General features: G+C 44.2%; 1 protein-coding gene across 10 annotated transcripts in view; it reads right to left on the minus strand.

The window, feature by feature from the left end:
* The window catches only part of Pfrx (6-phosphofructo-2-kinase/fructose-2,6-biphosphatase), a 155,787-nt gene that overhangs the window by 2,528 nt on the left and 129,282 nt on the right, over window positions 1-23,977 (minus strand). For 5 of the 10 annotated variants that reach the window (XM_065452783.1, XM_065452781.1, XM_065452780.2 and 2 more), the window contains one exon: window positions 16,611-22,576. In XM_065452783.1, the coding sequence (XP_065308855.1) occupies window positions 22,335-22,576 (242 nt within the window). In that variant the 3' untranslated portion in view covers window positions 16,611-22,334. Of the gene's footprint in view, window positions 1-4,034; window positions 4,173-12,686; window positions 13,434-16,610; window positions 22,577-23,977 lie in introns of those variants that run through there. The other 5 variants (XR_010569864.2, XR_010569863.2, XM_065452776.2 and 2 more) reach the window with 5 other exon arrangements.

Consider the following 23,977-nt stretch of genomic DNA (forward strand, 5'->3'; position numbering starts at 1 on the left):
CTTTTGATGACATTCAACAAGTAAAGCTTCTAGAAACTCGCCGTCTTCCATTTCGAGAAAGGGGAGAAGCGATACCATCTACAGCGTCGTCCACTCTTAGGTGCAACACGGAGAATTCAAGCACTCGTAGAAGCTTCCACTGCCGTTCCATACTTAGCGGGCAACGCTGTTGACGCTACGCAAGTAGTGCGGCCATAGAAGTATCATTCCTAGCCTTTGAGAGCGCAGTTTTTCTTTTTTTAATTCTGCGACGCCTTCTACAGAATAACCACGTAATATATTAGAACTACAACTTGTTGACCTAAGGCCACGTCAAATCATGTATTATACGCAGAGTCCTTCGTTTTCGAGTTTTATATTGAATTCGGGGGATAAAAAAATCGGGTGGTAATTTTTAAGAGGCAAGCCGCGGAGAAATCGGGGGTTTCACTGTCTGGAAGCCGAAAGTTCGAGATTTTTTTTTTTAGCCTTTAAAAACAAGTAACAAGCGATGGTCTTTTTTTTGGACACAACCACAATGTTTAAACAGGTGAAATCACCCACAGGAACATGTAATTACAGAGAGCTGCTCGCAAATCATGTGACGAACACATATCTACAAATCCCTGTTATCAGGAATTAATATAGTTAAAGGAAACCATATTAACAAAAACAATAAATACAGACGGGTTTAGCGATCTTTCTTTTTGTTCTCTGCACTTTTTAAGCAAAAGAAAGAAAGTACGAAAAGTAGCGCACAAGGGTATGCTTCGTAGGAGGTGTAATGCTTTTCCTCATCTTGCAAGCCTTTGTTCACGTAAGTTATCATACGCACCGGGAGCATTTATGCGTCCGTCCTAGACCTGTCGGGCATTAAGCCCTCGTCTGTTGTCCTGTCTTACTGGTTCCGAACATATGCCATTGCAACAAATTTAATAGACTACCAATTAGATGATGCAGCCGACCTCCTTTGAACGTAACGTTGTTGGGTAAAAATCCTCTCAACATCACAGCTACCACTCGCAATGCAGAGAAACGTCAGCGCTGAGTTAATTCGCTTCCTAGCGAAATCACCGCCGTTTACATGTGTGCGACGACCAGGAAATGCCAGGCAAAGCGCCATTGTGGTATCCACGTAAATGAGGCTACTAAAGACGTAGCTACTAAGAAAAGGAAGGACCTTTCGTTCGCTCAAGGCTGACATGGATCTGAATATAATATACCAAAATATATGCCTGCTTTCGCTTGTGTGTTAACCGAAACCGAAGCGTAAACCATATTCACATATCAATATTAATAATATCATATACGCTGCTTGACCACTTGCTCGCAAAATGTGGGCAGTGTTCGTATTTTTGTAACACCTGCATTTCTTTATCACTTATGACAGTGCAATCTTCGGGGAGAGATCGGGTTTAAGCCAATTTTCATTAATTTTGTTCGGGGTACAGAAATCGGGAATTATAGGGCTTTAGCCGAAGACAAATGACCCTAATAATATGTACAATCTCGTGCTTGCGCCATGCACCGTACTATATTTTGGTCGAGAGCGTAAGCGTTGTCATGTGATCACTGTGTGCGACCCCTGTCGCTCGGATCTGTTATGGTGCACTAGATTAGACTATGTACTGGATGTAGTTCACTATAGATCTGTGATGCCTTCCATATAATATTTGCTTAATATTTTGGCACATAAAGGTACGAAATTTAATGTTACGGAGATAACGTGACGCATATACCCCTATATTCTTTTTTTCTTTTTAGTCGCGAATGCTAGCAGCGAGATATGTATCTCTAACCTTCCTAACATTGCCTGCAATGTACGAACCGGAGTATATATATAGTTTTGCCATTAAGACCTGCAGGGCAATCGTTCACTGATGGACCCTTGTGCAATACGTCAGATGCTTCACTTTTGTTCCCATAAGGTGACTAGGTACGGACCCAGGCAAACCTGTTGAAGGTTTTAACGCGACAGCGTTAAGGAGCTCGTGTCGCAGAAAAGCCGGTGTCGTCGGCGGCGTTGGCCGTGAGCGATAAATCCCAGAAGGCACTTCATAAATAAAAAAAAGACATCTTGCAAGATGGGCTGGTGGGAAACGAACCAGGGTCACCGGAGTGTGAGACGGAGACGCTACCACTCAGCCACGAGTTTTTTTTTATATAGTTCCTTCCTTCAAAACTGGACAAAATCACCTCTAGTGAATGCGGTGTTGCCTTAGAAACGTGCCGTAGAAAGTTATACTGCGGTGTATATCGGTAATTATGACCATGTAACTTACAGAAGTCGCAGTTTCACGAGTAGCGAAGTACGTTTCCGCTAAATTTATTCTGCGCTCTGCGCACACGCAGAACCATCTTGCGGCAAACACAGAAGACCCCCTTCTCGCAATGTACGGCGCTGCCCCGACACGTGGCGCGCCACTCGCCCCATGACCGCGTCCGCCTTCATGGCCCGGCTATCTCTGCCGATCGCGACGTTTGGCTGGCGTAGCGCGTTTGAGTAGGCGGTGCGAACGGGATGCGATAACGCTATCGCCTTCCACTCTTGAAGGCGAAGCTTAAGCGACCTCCAATTTTTAGTCCGCGCTCGCAAGCATTCTGTGATGTTTGAATAAAGTTTCGTTCGTTCGTTCGTTCGTAAATGTTGGAGGTATACCGGAAAGAGAGCCAATTAAGTACTTCCCCTAGACGTCACTGCGGGCTCGTAAATGTCTTCTGCTTGCTTATGACATTTAAAGACGCGGGCAACATAAAGTCGCCATTTTGGTGGGGAGCGGTCTAGACCAGTGAGGAGTACCAGTATTGGAAAGCATCGCAAACGCCGTTCTCCGTTATGTCCTGAAGCTATCGCAGTCAGCGGCTCTCACGTTCGCCCATCGTTGGCCTGGTAAGCTGACACCAACCGAGGCATGGGCCTGTTACTGTTCACTTGCCGTGCCTTCGCTGCTAAGAATTCAAGGCAGCAGAACACAGGCACCGTTTTGGCGCGCAGTTCAGCTTGCAAGCAACGCGTTCTATTTGACCGACGACAGGTGGCGACGACGGGAGTGTGCACGAAATCATGACTCTCGTCGTCTCTGCGACACCAGCAGAACGCTGCGGTATCGAGAGCCACGAAAAGCTTTCCGTAGCAGCGTGGTTACTAGGTGGCAGGTTACGGTGGAGTTCAAAAGTGGCGACACTGTAGACTGTAACAGTGTCTGCACCCTTTGTGTTGTGTTTCGTCACATGTTCGACAATGTCATGCAGAACAGGTGTTTACTAGGGCACTTGTCCTAGTACACACTGTGAATAGTGCAAGCGCCCTAATAAGCGTCCATATGATGCATGCGGTACGATGCGTTACAGCAAAGTACGACACCAGATTCGGCGACTTGGCACTACCAACTGCACCCACGTAAAATCGGTTACGACATAGCTGTTTTTTTTTTTTTGAAACAAGGGTTGCCAACTCTCTAAGCAAGACGTCGGGACAGGTGTTACAGGGTGCAAAGTTCTGGCGAAATCGGCATTTCCTCCATTTCGTTTTTCTATTTGTTTCGTTTAAACAGATAAGTGTCTGCTCGTAACAAAAATCGCTGCTATAAGTTACAGCAACATTCCGCTTCAGGTGCAGTCCTGGAAATCGTCGCGTTATAGGTAGACGTTCCAATTCTGTTCTACCGCGTTCGATTGACCGGAGCCAGCAGAAGTTTTCACGAAAGATTTTAGCTCATCGCTGGACCACCTGCGGAGTATAACCGTAACAACAAATTCGGGAAGCACAAGATATTTTGGACAGTTGCAAGCCACAGGTTCAATACGCATGCTGCGCGCCGAATATCTTATGTGGTATCCGGCTCCTTTCTCCGAGCGTCTACTCGGAATGACTACCTCAACATGGTCAGGTAGGGGACCGGGAATTTTCGATAAAGCGGTTGGAAATCATAGTACAAACGTGCGCGGGCAGATGGCGCTGAGCGCGTGCCGGTCGATGCACTGGGACCAGATTCGCGCATGGCTAATTAGGACGACAAAGAACCGTGCAGAGCATTGAGGGTATATGTGGTTACCGCAGAGAAAATCCGTGTACCAGGTAGGTTTGTACGTGCGACCGGCTTCACAGGCACCGCGGCCAGGCGGCTGTATATTTCGCGACGGACGTCTGGATGCTTGAGCTGGCCTTCGCGAAGCTGCCGCTAGACGGAAACCTACGGTGGAACGGAGCACAGAAGGTGCAGCGTGAGTACCACCGACCATGTTCCTCGATCATACGGCGGTAACGTTTCGTAGTTTCAAGTGGTATCGTGTTACTTCCACAGTTCTAAAATGACCGACGCCTATGTGTTTTCTTTTTGAAGCGTCAGACAACCACGAGATGTCGCTATTCCCAGTGATAAAACAACGAATGTCGCTCAAGCTAACGTTCTGACAAATGGACGAAGACAAGTATTAAAAAGAATAATTATAATAACGAGCAGCAGCGCAGACATGTACCAACCGGCCCAAGTTGGCACTTAATTTAAGACAAGTCCCCTTGTCGAAGCCTTGGCTTCAGCGACATTCCTTGTTCTACCGCAGTTAGGCGCCTCAAGCCGCCACCTTCCTGTGGACCTCTCTCTCTTGTGTTGTCTTAAAATGTCAGGTTTTTATTTTATCTTGTATACTAAATTTGACACCAAAGGGCGTCTAATACACGTACTGAAAGGGAGGTGCAGTTTCTCACTCCTACACTACACACGATAAGCGTAAATGTTTTGTAGCTGGTTGCCATCTCGACGCGCATTTTTTTTTTGTGTCACATATTTAAGCTCGTCGATGCGACTGGTTTCCTAGGCGCCATGAGGCCCGTGTTACAATGATGCGCGAGACACAAAAAATATAATAGACGATATAGTGTCGCACTAAGCACTGAAACCCCACAGGTGTCCCAACGCTGCAAAAAAAAAAACAGCTGTCATACCAAAAAGGAAAATAACTACACACAGTAGAACTCGAACGTGCTCTTTACTCATTGCTGGCGCTCCTATACGAGCATCCGTCTACGTAAAGAATATCCGTACTTGGCTTCGCTGCTAACTGATTCATACTGTTAAGAATGGCGAGCTACAAGGCAAAATTGCCACCCAATTACGACAAGGGGGCAAGACGCGCATTCCGCACTCTCCGTCGCTACAGCTAGGAGGCGTTCGAAGAAGCGGCCTTTGCGCTGTTAAGAATGGCGAGCTGCAAAGCAAGATTGCCACCCAATTACGACAAGGGGGCAAGACGCACATTCCGCACCCTCTCCGTCACTGCAGCTAGGAGGCGTCCGAAGAAGCGGCCTTTGTGCTGAAAACCGCCGCCTTCCACCAGCCCCATCGACATTGTGACGGGACGAGTTCGGTGTGTGAACAATGGTTTCGGAGTTCCCCAACGTGGACCTGATATGACACGCATGGACAAGCTGCCGTGGGGAAGCCGTATTTTGGTGCTTCTCATGCTCGTCCAGACGCAAGACAACGAGCTACCCTCGATGGGCGCCGATACTTCCCGGAACGGCACCCCTCCAACGCCGGCGTCGGGCATCAGAACGCGGTTGCCTTTGTGTACGTAAACTGATCTGTGGAGCAGCGGCGAGTTGGTGATGAGTAAACGAACAGTCGCCGCCTCGTATGGCCGGCGGACCGAGTGTATAAAAACTGTTGTGGTGCGAATGCTGGGGACACTTCTCTTGAGCAGTCATGTTAGACTGAGTCACTTCTCTCATGCAGTCATGTTGGACTGATACTCTTTTTCTCAAGCAGTCATGTTAGACTGATTTAATTTCTGTAAATAAACCCATTTTCCTCGTTCTCGATGAGAAACAGTTCTTCACTTCATCAACGATCTCAGCGTAAATAAGTTGGACGACGGCATGGGCCAGCTACCTTCGAATTCATGCCGTACGCCAATCTTTGCAAAGGACCACGAGCGATGGGATTGAGCCCCCAATCCTGACAATACAGGCGCTAACCCGTACATAGCATTTGCGACATGCCCCGCAAGTTGTCCTTGAGTGCGTGCGTACCTCGCTAGAACGCACTCGTCAATGCTGGCTTTTCCACTATAACAGACGCTGTGGGGCGAAGACCACCTCAGTGGCTATCTTTTTTTTGTTTTTTTTAAAATTTATTTATTAAGAGGCAACCTGCATATTGGAGGTAGCCTCTGTGTCACCGTGAATGTAACTGATAACGGAACCGGATGACGTAGAGCGTCATTACAAGAGGAAAGAAAGAACAGGGTTTCACAACCACATGCACCCCTGAAAAGTGTAAGTACATAACAGGAATACATGCAGCAAATTAAGAAACGTCACCTGGGTATGCACTACTTATTTACGTGGGGTATGTAACATGACATGCACTCAAAGCGGCGATAATTTTAAGTGGCCAGAACCCCAGCCGACAACTTCTTGATCACGCGCAGGATGTTCTCCTGCAAATCGCCACAGCTTTTGTCAACCGGTAAGTGCAGCTGTTCTTAAAAAAAAAAAAGGAACATACGCTCTTCAAGAGGCACTCACTCCAGATGGCTTCCGCTATGCGCGAGCAGACAGCAACGTACCGCTGTCGCCAAGGTTTTCGAAGTTCGAACATATTACAACCAGCAGAGCCGCAGTGTACTGCGGCTGTAATTTCTACAAAAAGCGGCGCGATAATAATGTGGGCAACCTTTGAGCAATACTCGTGCACTGTAAAATCGTAAGCTTTTTCCAATGGTCAAACAAGAAAGGAAAAAGAAGCAAAATTAACTATCATCTTTTCTGTTGCACGGCCTGGTTGGAGCACTCTAAACAGGCCGCGCAGTCCAGCTCGTCGTCTTATATGCCAGCATTTCAATGCTCTGGACCTGTGAGGCTAGGGTGTGATTAGGGCCTGACAGGCCCCAAGTCTCCTACATAATCCTCTGTACTTAGAATTGCGTTTACGTTTTCCACTACTACTGCAGCGAGAGTTATCTGACGATGCGCAACCGATGACGATGCGCTCGTAAGGAACGAACGAAATGGTTGTTTCTAAAATACCACGAAGTTCCAGCGCCTACCAGTTGTATAACCAATCATGGTTACGAAAATTCAGCGCAGCCACAAGGGACAAAGAAGGAAATGCACGATACGAGCCCCGTCTCACAAATGCGTTTCCTTCGCGCTTTTCCTTCTTTGTCCCTTGTGGCTGCGCTGAATTTTCGTAACCGCGGTTACAACATTTCAACTGGCCTCTTAGCAGTATTCATGTGCAACCAATATTTCAAGCAGGTTTTCAGCCATAAATAAGAGCGGATTAGATCCTCGAATCCCCTATTGGCGGGTGAGAGATTGCAGCCTAGTAATCTTGTTAGGAAACTTTATGGCAGCCATCCTACAAGAGCTCTGCCGCACTGGCCGTACAACAATGGCGCCACCTGCAGGGCCCAGCAACAGCTACACTCATGCGCACGCGGACCTCTGAACTTTTGGAAATGGCTTTAAGTTACTACTGTCTGGATGTTATTTTGGCACACTAGTCCATGCAACGCGGCACTAGCCAATAAAGTGATGCGTACGTTTGTACATTCCATAAAACGCTTTTATTTCGTCAGGATTTTACAGTGGGACTAATGGTCATAATAATCTAAGCACAAATACTTCAGTGTTGTGTTCAGGCCATATGCACTTGTGTACAAGGAGATCAAAAATATGCTGAAAAACTATCTGCTGAAATATGCTGAAAAACGTATATATATATATATATATATATATATATATATATATATATATATATATATATATATATATATATATATATGCAAGCACAACAAGAACAACGGGTAGACTGTCTACATGGCGTCCAAAGTACTTAAAGGCCAACTGCAACGAATTTCTGGGCCACATAAAAAGCAGTGTTTCAGCCAGTGCCGATATGCACAAAGAAGCCTTTGTACAAAATCTGACGTTAGAAAATATTAGCGGATGCGTCGCGAAAGGCTCACGTCACACCTTTTTAATACCGAAACTGAAAGAACGCTGTCATTGTCGCTCACCGTAAGTGACGCACGGCGTAGTACGCGCGACCATTAGGCATGACTTTTGAGATGAGACGTTGCCAGCGGCTTCCCGCGCTGAAACATCTCGAAGGTGACGTGCTGGGACTTCCGTCATACCCGCCATCCACCAAGTGAACAAACGGGTTGTCTGTTTAGGTTCTAATATTGAATATGTTCTAATAAAAATGTTAGGCAGTTCAGTAATCGGACAGGCCGGAAGATTTGCCAAGATTGCTCCAGTAATTATACGCTACTCATGTATAACCAATTTAGCCCAACTTAAGATTTCGTTGCAGGTGGCCTTTTAACGATTGTGAAAGGTTCCCATAGCACATTGTTCAATGCAGGAAAGGTGACCCCCCTTTAACTTAAGAGCTCCAAAGCCACAGTGACGTTGTTATCCATACTCCATTTCATACAGAGCAGGCAATGCTGCGGAAGCTACGCAAGGAGTACGGTGATAGAAGTACTACAACACGCGTTTTGCACTGCGTTTATTTTTGATCTGCGACGCTTTCTACGAAATAATCACTTCGAATATTGCAACTACCACTTGCGGACGTAAGGCTACCTGAAGTCACGAATCAGCTGTGCACTACTGTGCTTCTTATGTGCGACGTACGACGTTTTTGGTCACGGAAACATGTCACTCCGCCCGTTCCGTGGCTAAGAGGTTCAGATCTGCGTCGTCTACCATGTGATAGTTAGTAGTACATATCTTGTGACGAAAGTACGAGACGCCGAAGTATATTGGGCCTACCTATATACTCGTATATTATATAATAGATGACGCACATTCTTTTTTTGTCACGGGTGCGAGCATTGAGAGGTCTTGCTAGCTTTCGGAGCCGTGCCTGCTATGCATGAAACGGTGTATGGTGTGCACCGACAGAAGAAAACCACATGTCATCACGCGCCGCGTTTTCGATCTATCACTCGCCTAAGTATGCACGTTATAATGCGCGCTGATTGGGTGAGTCGTCCAACACGATGTCCGTCAATGCCGCGGAAATTATGGAAGAGTGAAAGTATTCCCGTAAATGATCGGATCGAGAATACGCTCTTGTCGCGGTTAATTTGCGATAGTTAAAACGCACCGACCGCGCCACTTTCATGAGCCTTTCTCCAGCTACAGTTGCAACCCAAGTCGCAGCATGTCGCCTGAGGCCCGAAATAATATTTTAGAACCCAAACGCTCTTGGGGCAAGGAAAATCTACGAGGCTGCAACAAAACATTTCGATCTTCCGAGGTTACAACTGGGCCTCGTAAGAGCCGCATATCTTCTTTGGCTAACCCGAATTTGACAAAGAAGACGGCATTATAGAGGGACAATGAAGAAAACAATAAAGGGAAAATAAACATACATTTAATCAATTTATACTGATAAAAGAATTTTAAAAACATTTCCAGTAAATTTCGCAGTAGTAGGTTGATCATTAAAAGAGATAGCCTTATTTCTTTATAAAGTTCGCGTCGTAAATTTAACGCCTAGTGTCCCTGTATAGCATATACCGGGACATTAACAGCGCCCATTGAAACCCCACATCTTTTCATCCCATTGACGGTGTAAAAGTTTCTGAAACTTGCTAGGTTCAGTTTTTGGCCTCCTTTAGAATACAGTGATCAGCCATCTTTGACAATTAAAGTAACTAACTACGTCCGTGCATTCATGACGTCACAGCTAGCGGATGCGGGGACTTAAAGGCGGCGTCGCCACCTGTCTATTTTCGAGTCTTGCCTAACTTATGACGTGTATTCTCACGTGGAGGCTTCTTTTTTTTTATGCGAAAGCATTATATGCCTCGTCGAGCGGAAATCCGCTATAGTCGACGTTACCTAAAGATGGTATCCAAAATGGCCGACGGCGCAAAGAGTAAAAACAAGTCAGGAATGCTCGGATTGCGTCAAATTTATCCGGGAAAATTTTGCACATTTCGACCGGAGTGGGAGTCGAGCCCGGGCCTGCTTAACCGACGCCACGGCGGCTCCACGGTTCTGGCCGACTAAAGGTGTGCCTAGTGTGTGCGTCATTGCACGCGTCAGGTCGCTGCCTTCAGCGGCCTAAACGTGTGGCCTAGTACGTGCGTCGTTGGGCACGTGACGGCGCCACCAATGGAAAGAAGGTGGCGAAAGGGAACACTCGCTGCTTCAGTAGCGCGCCAGGCGTTGCAAGAGGGGAGAGGGCATCGCCGCTACGCCAAATCTCCCTCGCTTGCGGAATCCTGTGTTATTCGCGCGTTCCTTGTTCACGTGTCCCAACGCGTTCGCTTGCCCGCGAGTTCATAACTCGAATGAACGCTCAGCGGCGTTCAATTGAAAATTAATACTTTCGCATTCACAACTCATATGAAATGCCTAGGTGCCCTTGGAATTTTTTTTTTGCATTCTAGAAAAGTAATCTTCTAGTAAAGCTCTAGTTATATTTTTCTTTAGCGTCTCTTTAAACTGAACTTCACATATCACACCCCCAGAATAGCAAGTCGGTGGCTATTTAGCGACAACGGATGCATGGCGAAGTAGAAAACGAGCTAAAACGAAAATGCGGGTGGCGACGACACCCTTGATTTCCCGCACCAGCTCTGTGTGGCGTCATATTTAGCAAAGTCGGGTCATTTATCAAAGTGAAGCCGCGGCTACCTACTACGCCTATATTGGAAAAGAGAAAAAACAAACTCCTAAGCGGCAACTTTTGTTGCACGGTAATGATTCTACGTAGGCGAAGATACCGCAAATACCCTTACTCCACACAATTAAACAACCGGTACCGTGCCTTGGGCATGAAAATAGGACTATGGCCCGTCAAGCCGTCATTTTTTTTTTCGACAAATAAAAAAGTGTGTTGAGCGGACAGGACATTCTATAACTCTAATATGTCAGCCAAGTTCAGTGCCTCCTTTTAGCGTTTCATTGACAACGGTCACCCTTATTAGTAGCCCAAGTTTCTGGAATCGCGCTGATCGGACTCCTTCGGTCAGTGCACAGATTATTCACGGTTACTGTAGGAAAAAAAAACTGCAGAACCAAACTTTACGGTGGTGCAAGCAAAGACTGAATAACATATAGGTCCCCCGTATTCTAGAACATTCTTCCACTCAACACTCCATCTCGACTCTGGAAAGTTGATGCCAGCGCCACCGCCCCTTGACAAAAGCAGGCACTGCGCCACATACACAGTCCACAACAACCTTTGAGAAACTTGGTGTCTTCTGTAGTGGAGGGGCGGCGCTGTGATAAACTCGGTGGTCGAGCATTGTTTCAGAATACAGGGGTCACGTGACAAGTGCGTGCGAAGCACGTCGTAAGAACGCTCAGTCAAGTGCTCTAGCACCGGCCTTGGTCACACACGGCTAACTCGTGAACCTGCACGATACATCACCAACGTGGCAAAGCACATACCGCATACAATGCGTTTCACAAGCGTAAGTGCGCGCAGCGCACGCATACAGAAAGGTTCATGCGCGATACTCAACCCTATACACAGTTTCATTTACAAGAACCTGCGCGCGCGCGCTACCGGCACGGCCGCAGCGACGCGCACAACCCTGTCCGTGTCTGCTACCTCCGACTGCGTAACCACTAAACGTAGGAATTGTGCAGAATACGTTTTATGCCCCTGAAGTTCCGTTACGTAGTTCGCCCAAGTGTCCGAGTTGAACGCCGGCAAAGCTAAATGCATGCGATGGTATCTACTTCGTGTGTTCTCGTGCAATGGTCTCTCGTAGCCGAGCAATCCCGAGACCAAATCCCGAACAACAAGCGTGATCAGCTTCAATAGGGCAAAGAAGCATCAGCGTAGACGGTACGAGACTTGCAATGAGTGGCGAAATCTTCTGATGCTATGGTTCAAATGTGGAGCGCCAGGAACGTTGCGTTGTACGATACAGTCGACAACCGGCAATACGACTATTCCGGTACCGCAAGATTTCGTCGAGTTATCCGAAAGGTCGAATTAACGAACGGCGGCAAAATGAACGAATAATATTTTATTTAGATATATATATATTTACTGCTTGACATTTTCTGCAGTTTTCCCATGTTGAAGCGCGACTCGAGCGATCAACATGCGGGGAAGGGCGTCGACGCGTTCAAACGCTGCCTCAGCTTTGAACTGTCACGTTGCTGACAGCGCCGTAATCGTTAAATTGCCCGAAAACCTCAACACTGTCGTCGTCGGCGGTGTGAAAGACTTCAAAGGAGGCAAACGCAGGAGCACCGTCTGCTGAGGATGACTTCTTGGGCGAGTTGGTGTCTACTTAACATGATTTTCATGTTAAGTAGCTGAATTTAGCTGAATTTCATGTCTTCAAGGTTTCCTAAACGCTACAGGCACGTGAGCATCGCAAGGCGTTGCCACATTCGCTGCTAATCTAAGGTCACTCGATAATCCTGTATACGGCTTCTCGTATTCTACGCTAACGCATCTCCGTCATTTTAGAAGATTAGATTATGGGGTTTTACGTGCCAAAAAACACTTTGACTATGAGGCGCACCGTAGCGCGGGACTACAGAAATTCCGACCACCTGGGGTTCTTTAACGTACACCTAAATCTAAGCACACGGGTGTTTTCGCATTTCGCCCCCATCGAAATGCGGCCGCCGTGGCCCAACACCGTAGCCACTAAGCAACCACGGCGGGTCGTCATGTTATAACTCTCTATACATAATCGTAAGACATGTCACCGGTTTTTCACCCACTTTATGATATGTGTCCTTCAGCGGTTATGTACCTTTGCCGGCGGCATAAAACGTATTATGCATTACTAAAACGCCATTTACAACTTAACATTTACCTCGTTCCCTTTCACCCACGCACACTTCCATGGGTGAAAGAATCGCCAACTCCGCACACAGGCAACTGCGGTCCAATTCACGCACACAGGAACCGTTTCGGACGGGATTCCCACTGTCCTATCACAACTCAACCTCCCAAGTGCATCAAACACAGCACGTTGTCACCGGGCTTGCACATCAGGGAAAGTTTATCACATACTCCAAAGGATCACAACACGAGCCGCACCTCATGAGACAGAGGAAGAAACAAAAATAAAAGCAATAGACAAGATGGCGGTGCGCTGTGGGCAGGGCAAAGGGTGCAGGTGCCATCATACCGATTCAGCCATTAAAATGAATTCTTCTCATCCACATATCTTGGGACAAAGTTACCAAGGCCCTAAGACTTTTCGCCAACAGGGATGTCTTCATGAACAAGTACGTGTACACAACATCGGGTCCACCGCAGGCTGTGTAGTTTTTTTCGCTTTGGGGTAGTGGCCGCAAGGTTTCTACGTAACGCCAGGCCAAGACGCTGTCCATCTCGAAACATGGAGGATCATCGAAAAGAGGAGAGGACGGAAGTCTAGAGATGCGGTAAATGGGGTCACTCGTCGTTCTTAGCCTTGAACTTGTCCTCCAAAGTTCCTGGAATCTGAAAGACAATTATTTTTTGTTCTCCATGAAGGTGTTTGCATGTAACGAGGAATAAACCACACGACGTGGATTTTCAGGAAAGAACTTGCATAAGGATGGTGTTCTACTTCAGCAAACGTGGGATCGACAGTGTTCAAGGGGGCTACGGCACCCACGAGTGACTGCAAAACAGTGATGATGAGGACTGCAACGTGATGCAATGGTGCTGGAGACAAATATATGGACTTCTGCAATATGTGTGCACAGAATATATTCATTGCTAGGTACCGGAGTGATTACCTTCCACAGGCTTCGCGGAAGGGGCTATAAAACAACCGATTGAACGAACATGCACGGTAATTAAACCGAAAACGGGAACAAAAAGGAGAGAGAAGTGTAAAGCAAAGATGTGAAAACACGAAGAATACCTTGATACCAAAGTGGCAGCAGGAATCAGTTAATAAAAATTTGATAAGTCATGATGCTGCTCTGTGGCCATTTACTGGTTGGTAGCATCAATTTGAAAAATGCCATGAATAGGACATAGTGGTGGTGGTGGTGGCTGAACCAAGTATAACAACAGTCGATATTTCGAGTCGTATTTTACATAAAACATGATCAAATGATGCCCATGTGCCTACAAGAAAAAAGAAAGATTGGGAAATGTTTGATAAATAGTGCAAGTACTGAGGAGGCATACTGTGCAAAGATGGCAGCTACTATGTGAAAGAGCAGTAATTCCATTAGTACCTCAAAAAGAAATGGTGGGAAGCTGTATTGCTACAGGAGGGAGAGGTAATGACAAATCCTGCCTAGCCTTGATCATACAACTGCCAAATGTCTACGTGCAGCTACAACTATCCATTTCTTTTTACTGATAGGAGTGGGCAAAATAAACTTCACTGCCCGTCACAAGCGCCATGCGTCGTCGGCACAGTCAGGTTTTTTTCATTAGATAAAGCCTTGGCCCAATGGACCAACTGACTGCACACAACTTGGTCGCACTGCTACATGGCAGATAACCCATGTGTGCCAATTGTATATGGCACTGTGCTTAGTAAGGCCACCACCATGCTCACGCTGTGGTACAGAAAACTGACTGCCCAGGCATTTGGATAGCGCTATCTTTCGACATGTTACCATCCAAGTAGGCTGCCTGTCAGTAACTGTGGCTGCCTTCAGGGAAGTTGGGCATAAATTGTATTCTAGCTTACCATTTCAACTTGCGTGTCCATGTCCTGAGTCACTTGTAGTAAACCATCTCTTGAGTAATTACCCTCTTTTGAGTAATTGAGTAATGTAAAAAGACTGCTGAAATGTTTTCTGTTAACCATCAAACGAAATTCTTCCCCAACAGTGCTCGAGACACACATTTTTGGCATGCTATGAATAACAGTGAAGGTATTGCATATAACTGGGCTTTCTTGAGAATGCATGCCTTCCTGCTACAATAATGAGAAGTGATGGTTGTTAAGCATGCAGTGCTGAAAATGCTCAATATATCTAAGTGTATTTTCTAAACAGATCAACAGTTTGCTCAGGACGAACTGGTGGGCTAGTTGGTTACGCACGTCTATTGGATCACAGCGCACAATAAATCGACAGGGACCGGCAGAGTAAATACATCACAAAGCGCTAGCTGCAACTGGGCAACCAGTTGCAGTCAGTGCTTTGTGGTGTCTTTACTCTGTTAGTCCCTGTCAATTTACTGTGCGCTGTGATCCAATAGACAGTAACAGAATGTTTAACATTCTGTTACTGTCTACAGTAACAGAACTGTTACTGTAGAGTAACAGTTCACAGTTACTGTTACTGTTAGTTACTGTTACTGTAGAGTAACAGAGTAACAGTACTGTTACTGTTACAGTAACAAATGCTTTTTAGGGTCATAACCTGTTCTACAATTATGAGGGCAACATGGCACAGAACATGATGCTCTAAGTTCAAATTGACTTCAGATAATACATCTACCAAACTAATGTTCGTGCACTTTTTAAAATATGTTCTGCTGTACTGACACACATTCCACTACCTTCTGTATGCATTGACTAATTATGCATGTGCAATCTACTGAGCAGAAACCAAGAGGTGACCTGCTTTGTGGGTTGACGGAAATACAGCAATGCTCGATTCTATAGGGATGGCCTTAATGATTTCCTACTGGTGCTCTTGATTTTACTATTAATACTGCCTCTTTTAATCCGATGCAGCTAGACTATTGGGAGATTTAGGTTGTGTCTATCACAAGAATAACACAGCAGTGATGCTAAAATTGTATAAAGGTCTATTTACATAGCAATGTTCTGACAGTGAAATGAGAGGAGTATTACGGAACTGACACCAGATGGTCTTATGTTGTACTGTGTGGCAAGGCTTAATGACCAAATGCAACAAAATTTTTGACCACGTAAAAAGCCTAGTTTAATACAGAGCAGATAAAGAGAAGCCTCCGTGCAAAATTTGACATTTGAAATATGAGGAAAATATTACGAATAGCTTGCTAAAATAGCAGTTTCTGATGCTGAAGCTGAGAAATGCCCTTATTACCACTTGCCAGAAGTGATGCATGACCTAGAATGCACAGCTCCTTGCAATAGCCTGCCTGATAAGGCCATCATTCGCGGCCACCTAGAAAAACCTCAGAGGCGTCGTGAAGGACCTTACGTCAAAGTGACAACCACCAGGGGGGAGAACTCTACAAGTATCCACTTGCAGGACATGTCCATTTCTTTTGGTGCTGAAGTTCTGATTGGCTGGGCTGGAGTACGCGTCAGAAGGAGACAAATGCCCTCAGCCAATCAGCACTTCAGCAGCAGACGAAATGGACATGCCCACTAGGTGGGACCTCACGAAATACCCCCCACCCCTTTTGATTCACGAGTCTTTTGCTTAGGTTCTGTACTACTTGCAACGAATGTAGCCAACGTGAAATTCCATTGCAGTTGGTCTTTAAGTTGAATTGACTGAGGCAGCAGCTGGTGCAGCAGTTGAAACACCAGGAGCAAAGGTCAATAATGCCCAGAATTAGGTGAATGCTGCTAGCAAATGGGAGACTAGTGCTACAGACCTTTTTGTCAAACAGGCCAGAACAATGCATATATTGTGCTAAGACTACTCTCATGCACGTGTACTCAATCGTTTGAGGTTACCACAAAAAATGCAAGAATGATGGTGATGACAGCGAAGATACAGCAAGCAGTGAACAAAATCTTCTTTTTATTAACGAAGTTTTGTTGAATAACTTGCATCACAGCACTGCGGGCGCAACTAGTGACATTGGATTGAAGACTCAGTTCAGCTACATTGCACAGCACTAAAACTGAGAGGTACACAGACAATGGCAAAAAAGGTACACTGTTCGGTGTCATGCTTTCTTCCTTACAGAACAAGTAACATCAAATGGATAGGGTACGTATCCATTCATTTGGAATGGCAAATATGTTTACAATGCAGCTACATTGAGCAAGGTAATAAAATCTTCATATCACAAAGGTCACTGTCATGCTTAAGGGGATCACAGAAGGCTAGCTTATGATGCTTGCCACTGATGCACACACTAATAAATGGTTGCTTAAGAGCTCTAGCAAGAATAACTATCACAGCTATGACATAAGCTAATTAGAGTTGGCCTACATTGGCACATCCCAGCAACATGCAGACAAAAGCAATAAATGAATATAAAGCAAGCAGCAGGCGCATGTAAAAAAACTATATGGAGATCAGCATTGCCATTTCATCCACCAGATTTTACTGTTGCCTTAGTACAAATAATGCTCCTTCAGTAGACATTCGATAGATAGTGAATAAAATTTTTAAGCAACTTCCCAGTGCATTTGCAAGAATGCTTAGTTCGTTGTAGAAAATTCTTATGTTGCTTTAAGTGGCTATTTTGGGAGAAAAATCACAGCACTGATCTGCCATAGCCCTCTGTTAATACATATATTACAATAAAATGCCTTCCCGCAGACCTTCAGGAACACAGTCCATCATTAAAAAGAAGCATTTTTCAAGAGATTAAAAAATTCATTCGCTGTAGATTTAAATGTCCCCACAGAAAATATATCTACCTTAGACATGCCTACATAATATTGTGGCATTGCTTTAATTTTAAGTGATACTTGCACTGATTAAAAAATACATGTCTTCTTTACTTAACCCTACCTCTTGTGGAAACATTCCTTGGTAGATTTTTGTGTGATTTACCAAATATGCTTGAACTTTTAGCACATCTTTAGTGTTTTAGTACCATCATTGTAAGAACAAAATGGCAAAGTTGATGCAGGGGTTATTCATGCAGAAAGCTTTACATTCAAGACGGGCAAGAATAGCTAAGAACAGAATACAGCCAGAAGTCAGATTTGGAGACATGCAAACTACAAGCATGACATGATAACAGATGTGCTCTGATGTTGATATTTCAGCCATGACTCAATGACGGATTTGAAATGATATTGAAAATGTTTGTTCTTGCACAATATATATGGATAATTTTGCATGATATGATGCACATTATAAATGTAATTAATGCCGATCACCAAGTTTGCTGAAAAGTACACATAGGAAAATCCACGTATAGTACAACTCATAGAAGGTCACCAAAGATGTGAACGGTGGTCAATGACAGATGCATTGACACAATGGTGATTACCTCTTTCGTGTTATTGCCATTAATGCACACTCAACTGCACAAAAAATGAAAACACAAACCATTTGCATTATTATATTGCATGCATTTTTATGGCACAAAATATGGTGAGCCGCTGAACTGCCATTAAAAGGCACCAATGCTGCTTCAGCACAAATGAATTGCACAAACCTGGTCATCAGAACAATTTTCAACAATGCAATGAGCGGTTATGCAGCTTTTCTCATTTTTTTTATGTTTCTTCTATCAGCTGTTTTTTTATCACGACAGAGCAATCAGTAAACCTGAATATAGGAACAAGTGCTATAGCTTAAAATACTGCATTAAACTGCACCATATGTGCAAAGGAAAGCACTGCATAATTATGACATGGGTTAGCGCTACTGTGAGGAAAGCCAGAATAATATGCCATAAAAGAAAGAGCATTTCCAACATGATTAAAACACTAAATGGAACAAATAATAGTATAAAACAATATAGTACTGTTAAGAATATATACAACATTGAAAAGAAAAACGTGCTAAATGTAAACAACAAAAGAGCATGCCCGCATTAGAGTACTACAACGTGATACTTACCGTATATTCCTGTAAATAAGCCGTCCGAAATGACATGGAGCTGAAATCTAAGGGATGCTACGACCTTGCCAAACTCCAAAATAGCCTCCATGCACTGACTAGTACACACAGGAAACTGAAGTAACCAATCACACAAAAAAAAAAGTTGGGAGCCAGCAATTGCTACAATGCACCTAGAAGATACAGTGCTTTTTGGACCTCAATCCAAGTTGCACATTCTAGGCATCCACATACCATGGTGTCTTTTGAAAGCTAGGCTTTCGCATGCACCGCTAGCTAGCACATCAGGTAAAGTGCAAATGCTTTCAAGATTGTAGCTCTGTAAGCGGCACGGCTTATCTACTGAAAGATACGGCAATGTGAACACTTGAAAGTTGAGTACAGTATGTTCACAGGTACAATTGTACTCAGCTCACCCTACACTTGGCTGAAAAAATATGGCAATGTAGAGAATACAGCCAGTCATGTACACATGCCATAGAGGGACAGTCTACATGCTAAAACTTGTATTATGGGTAGAGTGAATGCTCTAGTGTCAACAAAAACTGCCAAACACCAACAAGAAGCATAACCTTGTGTAAGACACCAGACTTTTCATTGCACACCTTCTGTACAGTTCTATTAACACATAACCTATACGGAAGTACTTTAGGGCTCAGAATAAGAAGCAGATATGTTACCATATCTTTCACCCCCCCAGTGAAACTAATTACACCAACTTGTTCATGTGCTTAGCAAGTCTTCGTAACCACTGCCCAGATGACAGCACGATGCATTGCACCAACAAGGCTGCAATGCTCAAAAGGTCAATAAATATGCTGTTCACTAAAACAACATATAAAACCAACAGACAGTGACATCAAAAAATCACAAAGGACACATACTTAGTTTGATTAAAGTGTCTCTGTGATTATAGCCAAACATTATATTTATGCTGACCTACACTTTCTAAGCCAATGATGAATATAGTCACCTTAATTTGTAGAAATAATATAACCAATGACTAGTGTAGTTGTCATGACAAAAAATTCAGCACGAATGGACAACGAATATATCCATCAGTCTGTACTTCGTTTTCAACACTAGATGTCGGCACTTGTCGAGGTTAGTGACATTGCATATAGTCTTAACGCATTATGGGCTGCTTGAACTGGAAACATGCAGCAGTGATGAGCCACATTTTCAGAAAATTTGGTACAATTATTGTAATTTTTGACAGTGCGGGAGGGGCTAAATATGTCCTTGCATCAATAAAATCACAACTTTTCTCTTCCCAACAAATTACTAGACAGTAAGCAAACAAGTGTTTCCTTCATAATTTGCATGATTTCACTGTCTGTAAGCTACATATGATCATTCCTCAACTAAACTTGGAGCCCCTAAGCTAAATCTCACACAAGCATTACATTTTTGCTTCATCCTGTAGTGTGTGGCTATTATGTATGATGACAGAGGCACCAAGGCATGTGGCACTATGTGAACAAACCCACTTCTCGTTAAAGTGAAAAACATGTCAGGCAAGCAACAAAAGCTAAGACTTTTCTTCAACTAAGGGCTAACTTAGGTACTGCATAGACATACATGTAAATGCTATATTAGGTCAGGTACAACAAAATTGCCACTTAAAAAAGTAGACTGAGCAGTAAAAAGTAACCTGCCATAACAACTATAAAAACACAGGACAACCATAAAATATGAGGGATATACTAGTCCTGCATGCTCAAATATAGTAGAACCTTGTTTGCATTTTCATGGTTTACACGCTTACCTAAGTTATTGGTGCATAACACTGTAAATATGCCGTTTGTATTATACATGTCATGTTTCTCTAGATATCAATTTTCTCACATTTCTTTTTTTATTTCAGAACGTGAGCGAGGTTCCACTGTACTAAGCAACAAGGCAAGGCCCAAAGTTTACTTTTGACAAGGTTACCTAGAACAAAATAGATGCCAAAGCACTCAGAACAAGAAACCGAAGCCTAAGAATAAGAACAGACCATGAAGGCTCATAAACAGACCATGCAGGTTAAAGACATAAGCCATTTTTCAGAATAAAAATGTCCCAGCCTCCATTACAAAGAATAATATTGTTGCACCATTTATACAATGTTGTTGCACACAAAGACAGCTGTAGGGTCCCCTCAACTAGATGAAACTAGTACTGTGTGAGCACTGATGATACCATTTCACACTGGTTCACAGAAAATGTGTGGGTCTTGGTGCCTTGCACTAAACCTTAGAACTTTGATGCACAAGCAACTCCTAAAGGAATTTCATGCTTTTTTCATGCAAAGGCATTAAGGTGTCATGTTTACAGCGGCAACTAAATTTGGGAGAAAAAGCAAATGATTGATTGTTACAGTAAAACACAATGCCACCTACTTTGCATGTTAAACGCTATGATCATCCCTGACACATTTCAGAAAATCATAAAGAAGTTACCTCAATGAAAAGCCCAATTCTCAGAAAGTTCACTTATTTATTTATCCATTTATTTATTTATTCGTTCCAGCTTGGACAGCGGTTCAGCATTTTCTTCAGGTCCTGGGAATGTCACTGCTGCCTAAAAACTGTGCTGCCCAAAGAACAAATGCTTCTGCCACTCTAAACTGTCAACTGCTACAGCACTCCGCGAACACTGATGATACCGTGTTTAACAATGGTTCATAGCAAAGGTCTGGGCGATGTATACAGTACCAAGACACGAGCCCGAGCATCAAAAGAAATGAAAAACAAGTGAAAAAAAGACCACAAGTGGGCCTTGCCTTGTTAAAGTCAGAGAACACAGACAAGAGTCCCCTTGGTCTCGGCTCAACTGCAGTAACCCGAGCACTGCATCAGCTCAGTTCACAGTTCAACTTCCTGCTATCATTCACATCCCCTGCAGCCCAAACCAGAGACAACTCAGCATAGCAGCCAAGAACACAAAAAAAGGAAACATTGCTTAAGCTTGGACAGTAGGGCACACATTCAGGGTATGGTTGAACCAGCTCTTCTAAGAACCTCACAGCATTAAAGTGACACCATTTGTAGGATCCTGCCTTCTGGTCTACTAGTATCATTTCATTGTAACACTGTGAATGTGCAATTTTTTGACTCACTTATGTGCCCGCACAAAAAAGTGCACATATCATGACTCATTGCTGAGCTAGTTGGTTCAAACTTCTAATGATAGGAAAACAGTATGATGTGAGCACAGGACAGGAAAGATGCTCTTTGCTGTCCTGTTCTCACATGATACAGTTTCACATCTTATTAACATGATTATACAACCTTGCATGTTTTGCTTCAACCTGAAGTGGCAGATTTTCTTACATATGCAGAGACAGTACACAGGGTTCTGGTTTAGGTTCTTATGGAATTGGCCAGGTTGCTGTATCACTTCTGCTGCTAGAACAAAATTATTGGGCAAAAGCTACCCTTAGGGTAAAAAAATTTTAAAGTGGAGCACTCCAAGTTTAGCCTTCTCAAGGAACTTGCCTAACACCCACTTTCAGCAGACTAATGCCCACACAGCAAGCATTCTGATTCAGCTGCTCTATGATAGCCCTCAGACCTCTAATCAACTATTGAAGAAGTTCATATCCAACCAGGGTAGACTAACAGCAGTAGTACATCAAGGGCTCCACTGCAGTGCTTGCACTGCTCCAGCTACTGCGAGTTGCGCTGCTGAGACCAGTTGCTATGGTAGATATTCAGCCCTGCACAAAGGTGTCAAGCTGCACTAGCACTTCTTCGGTGATCTGCATTTCCTGCAGGTCAAGGCTGTCGACTGCAGTGGTGTCGGTGTACGTGCCGTCGGTACTTACGCTGGGCTTGGCGCGGTGTGTGTCCACTGCAGCTATGGGCACGCTGAACTTTTTCATCTCACAGCCATAGGCCGTGGGTGTAAGCTTGATGATGCTGTGCAGTGGAGCACGCAGGTATGGAAGCTCCTCTGCAAGGCAGCCAGGCCATGATCAGGAGGCAGCAGCAACGAGAGAACAATAAGGAGGGAGGAAGGCAAGGGGATGAAGAAAAAAAAAGAGGAAGCACACAAATGGCTAGCTTAGGGGCCAGTGGAACAGTGGTAAGTCAGTGTCAAGAAACCAACTTCAGGACAGATGTTAATATTCACTGCAGGGCCAATGCCTGGCAGGGTATGAACAGACATGCATGTTACCCATGTTAATGTGTGAATATCCCAGCACATAATCTTCCAACATCACTCTTTGCCCTATCAACTGCCACACTATCACACAATAGTGAGAACAATGTTATGGCAGTTGTTGAGATTAACTACCATGCTTCAGGAACAGACATGTCCTGTTGGGTATTCAGATGTCTGCACTGACCCTATGGCTTATATACATCAAGGGCATTAGGCCCTTGCAAGCTGTGTAAGGAAGTTGTTGCACAAGTTGGCACTTCCTAACTGAAAAACTGCTCAGTGAACTGCTATGAATTTAACTTGTGTCAAATGCATGACAAGTAACCTAAAAACACATGACCATGAGCTGCAATTTTGCTTATCAGTATTATTCTGCACAGTGGCAATTAGAGTACAGTAACAATGACCCTACATCAATTTAGACATTGTCTATACGCTTCGTCAAATGCAGATATGTTAGGTTCACTTACAGGTTTCCTGCACAAAAATTCTGAAATCACTTGAATACCAAACACCTGCTTGAACTTTGCAAGCTGTAGAATATAGAGATTTTCAAGAGATCAACTAAGTCAAAATGAACTGTCCTGGCTACGTATTTACCTGTGTTCTTCAATATCTAGGCTAAGCTAGAAAACGTGCACCAACACGGCTACAGAGATCAAATGGATATTTAATTTGAAGTTTGGTCACATCATAGAAACCGATAAAGCAACTTTGAGTGTAAGCACTTTTTTTAAAAACTATGTAAGCTGCAGAGTTCTGACTTAGAGCATTACCTAATGCAAAATCTAGCTAAGACGACAAAACAATGAGATGAACTCCAAGCAGGCAAGCATACAATCTTCCAGAAAACTTTACAGCAATCTGTCAGGCAAACTAGACTGAACTAGCACACAAGGACAGAAAACTGTTGCACTGGCATAACTCGCAAACAAATTCAGAGCACCTGAATTTCAGATGCCCAATACCCCTACAGACATTCTCTTTTAAAGATCACAGAAACCGACCACAATTGTAGTCTGTGTGACCTGTTTGCTCCCTTTCATGAGCTTGCATGAAAAAGGCAATTAGGCTCACAGATCTCAACGGTCCTTGGATTCATGCGTCTTTCAAGGTGTGTGTGTGTGTGTGTGTGTGTGTGATAATGGTGTTGACAGGCCTGTGCTACAACAGGCCCTACAAGATTAT

This window comes from Dermacentor albipictus, chromosome 6 (assembly GCF_038994185.2).
Source record: "Dermacentor albipictus isolate Rhodes 1998 colony chromosome 6, USDA_Dalb.pri_finalv2, whole genome shotgun sequence".
NCBI classification, from domain to species: domain Eukaryota; kingdom Metazoa; phylum Arthropoda; class Arachnida; order Ixodida; family Ixodidae; genus Dermacentor; species Dermacentor albipictus.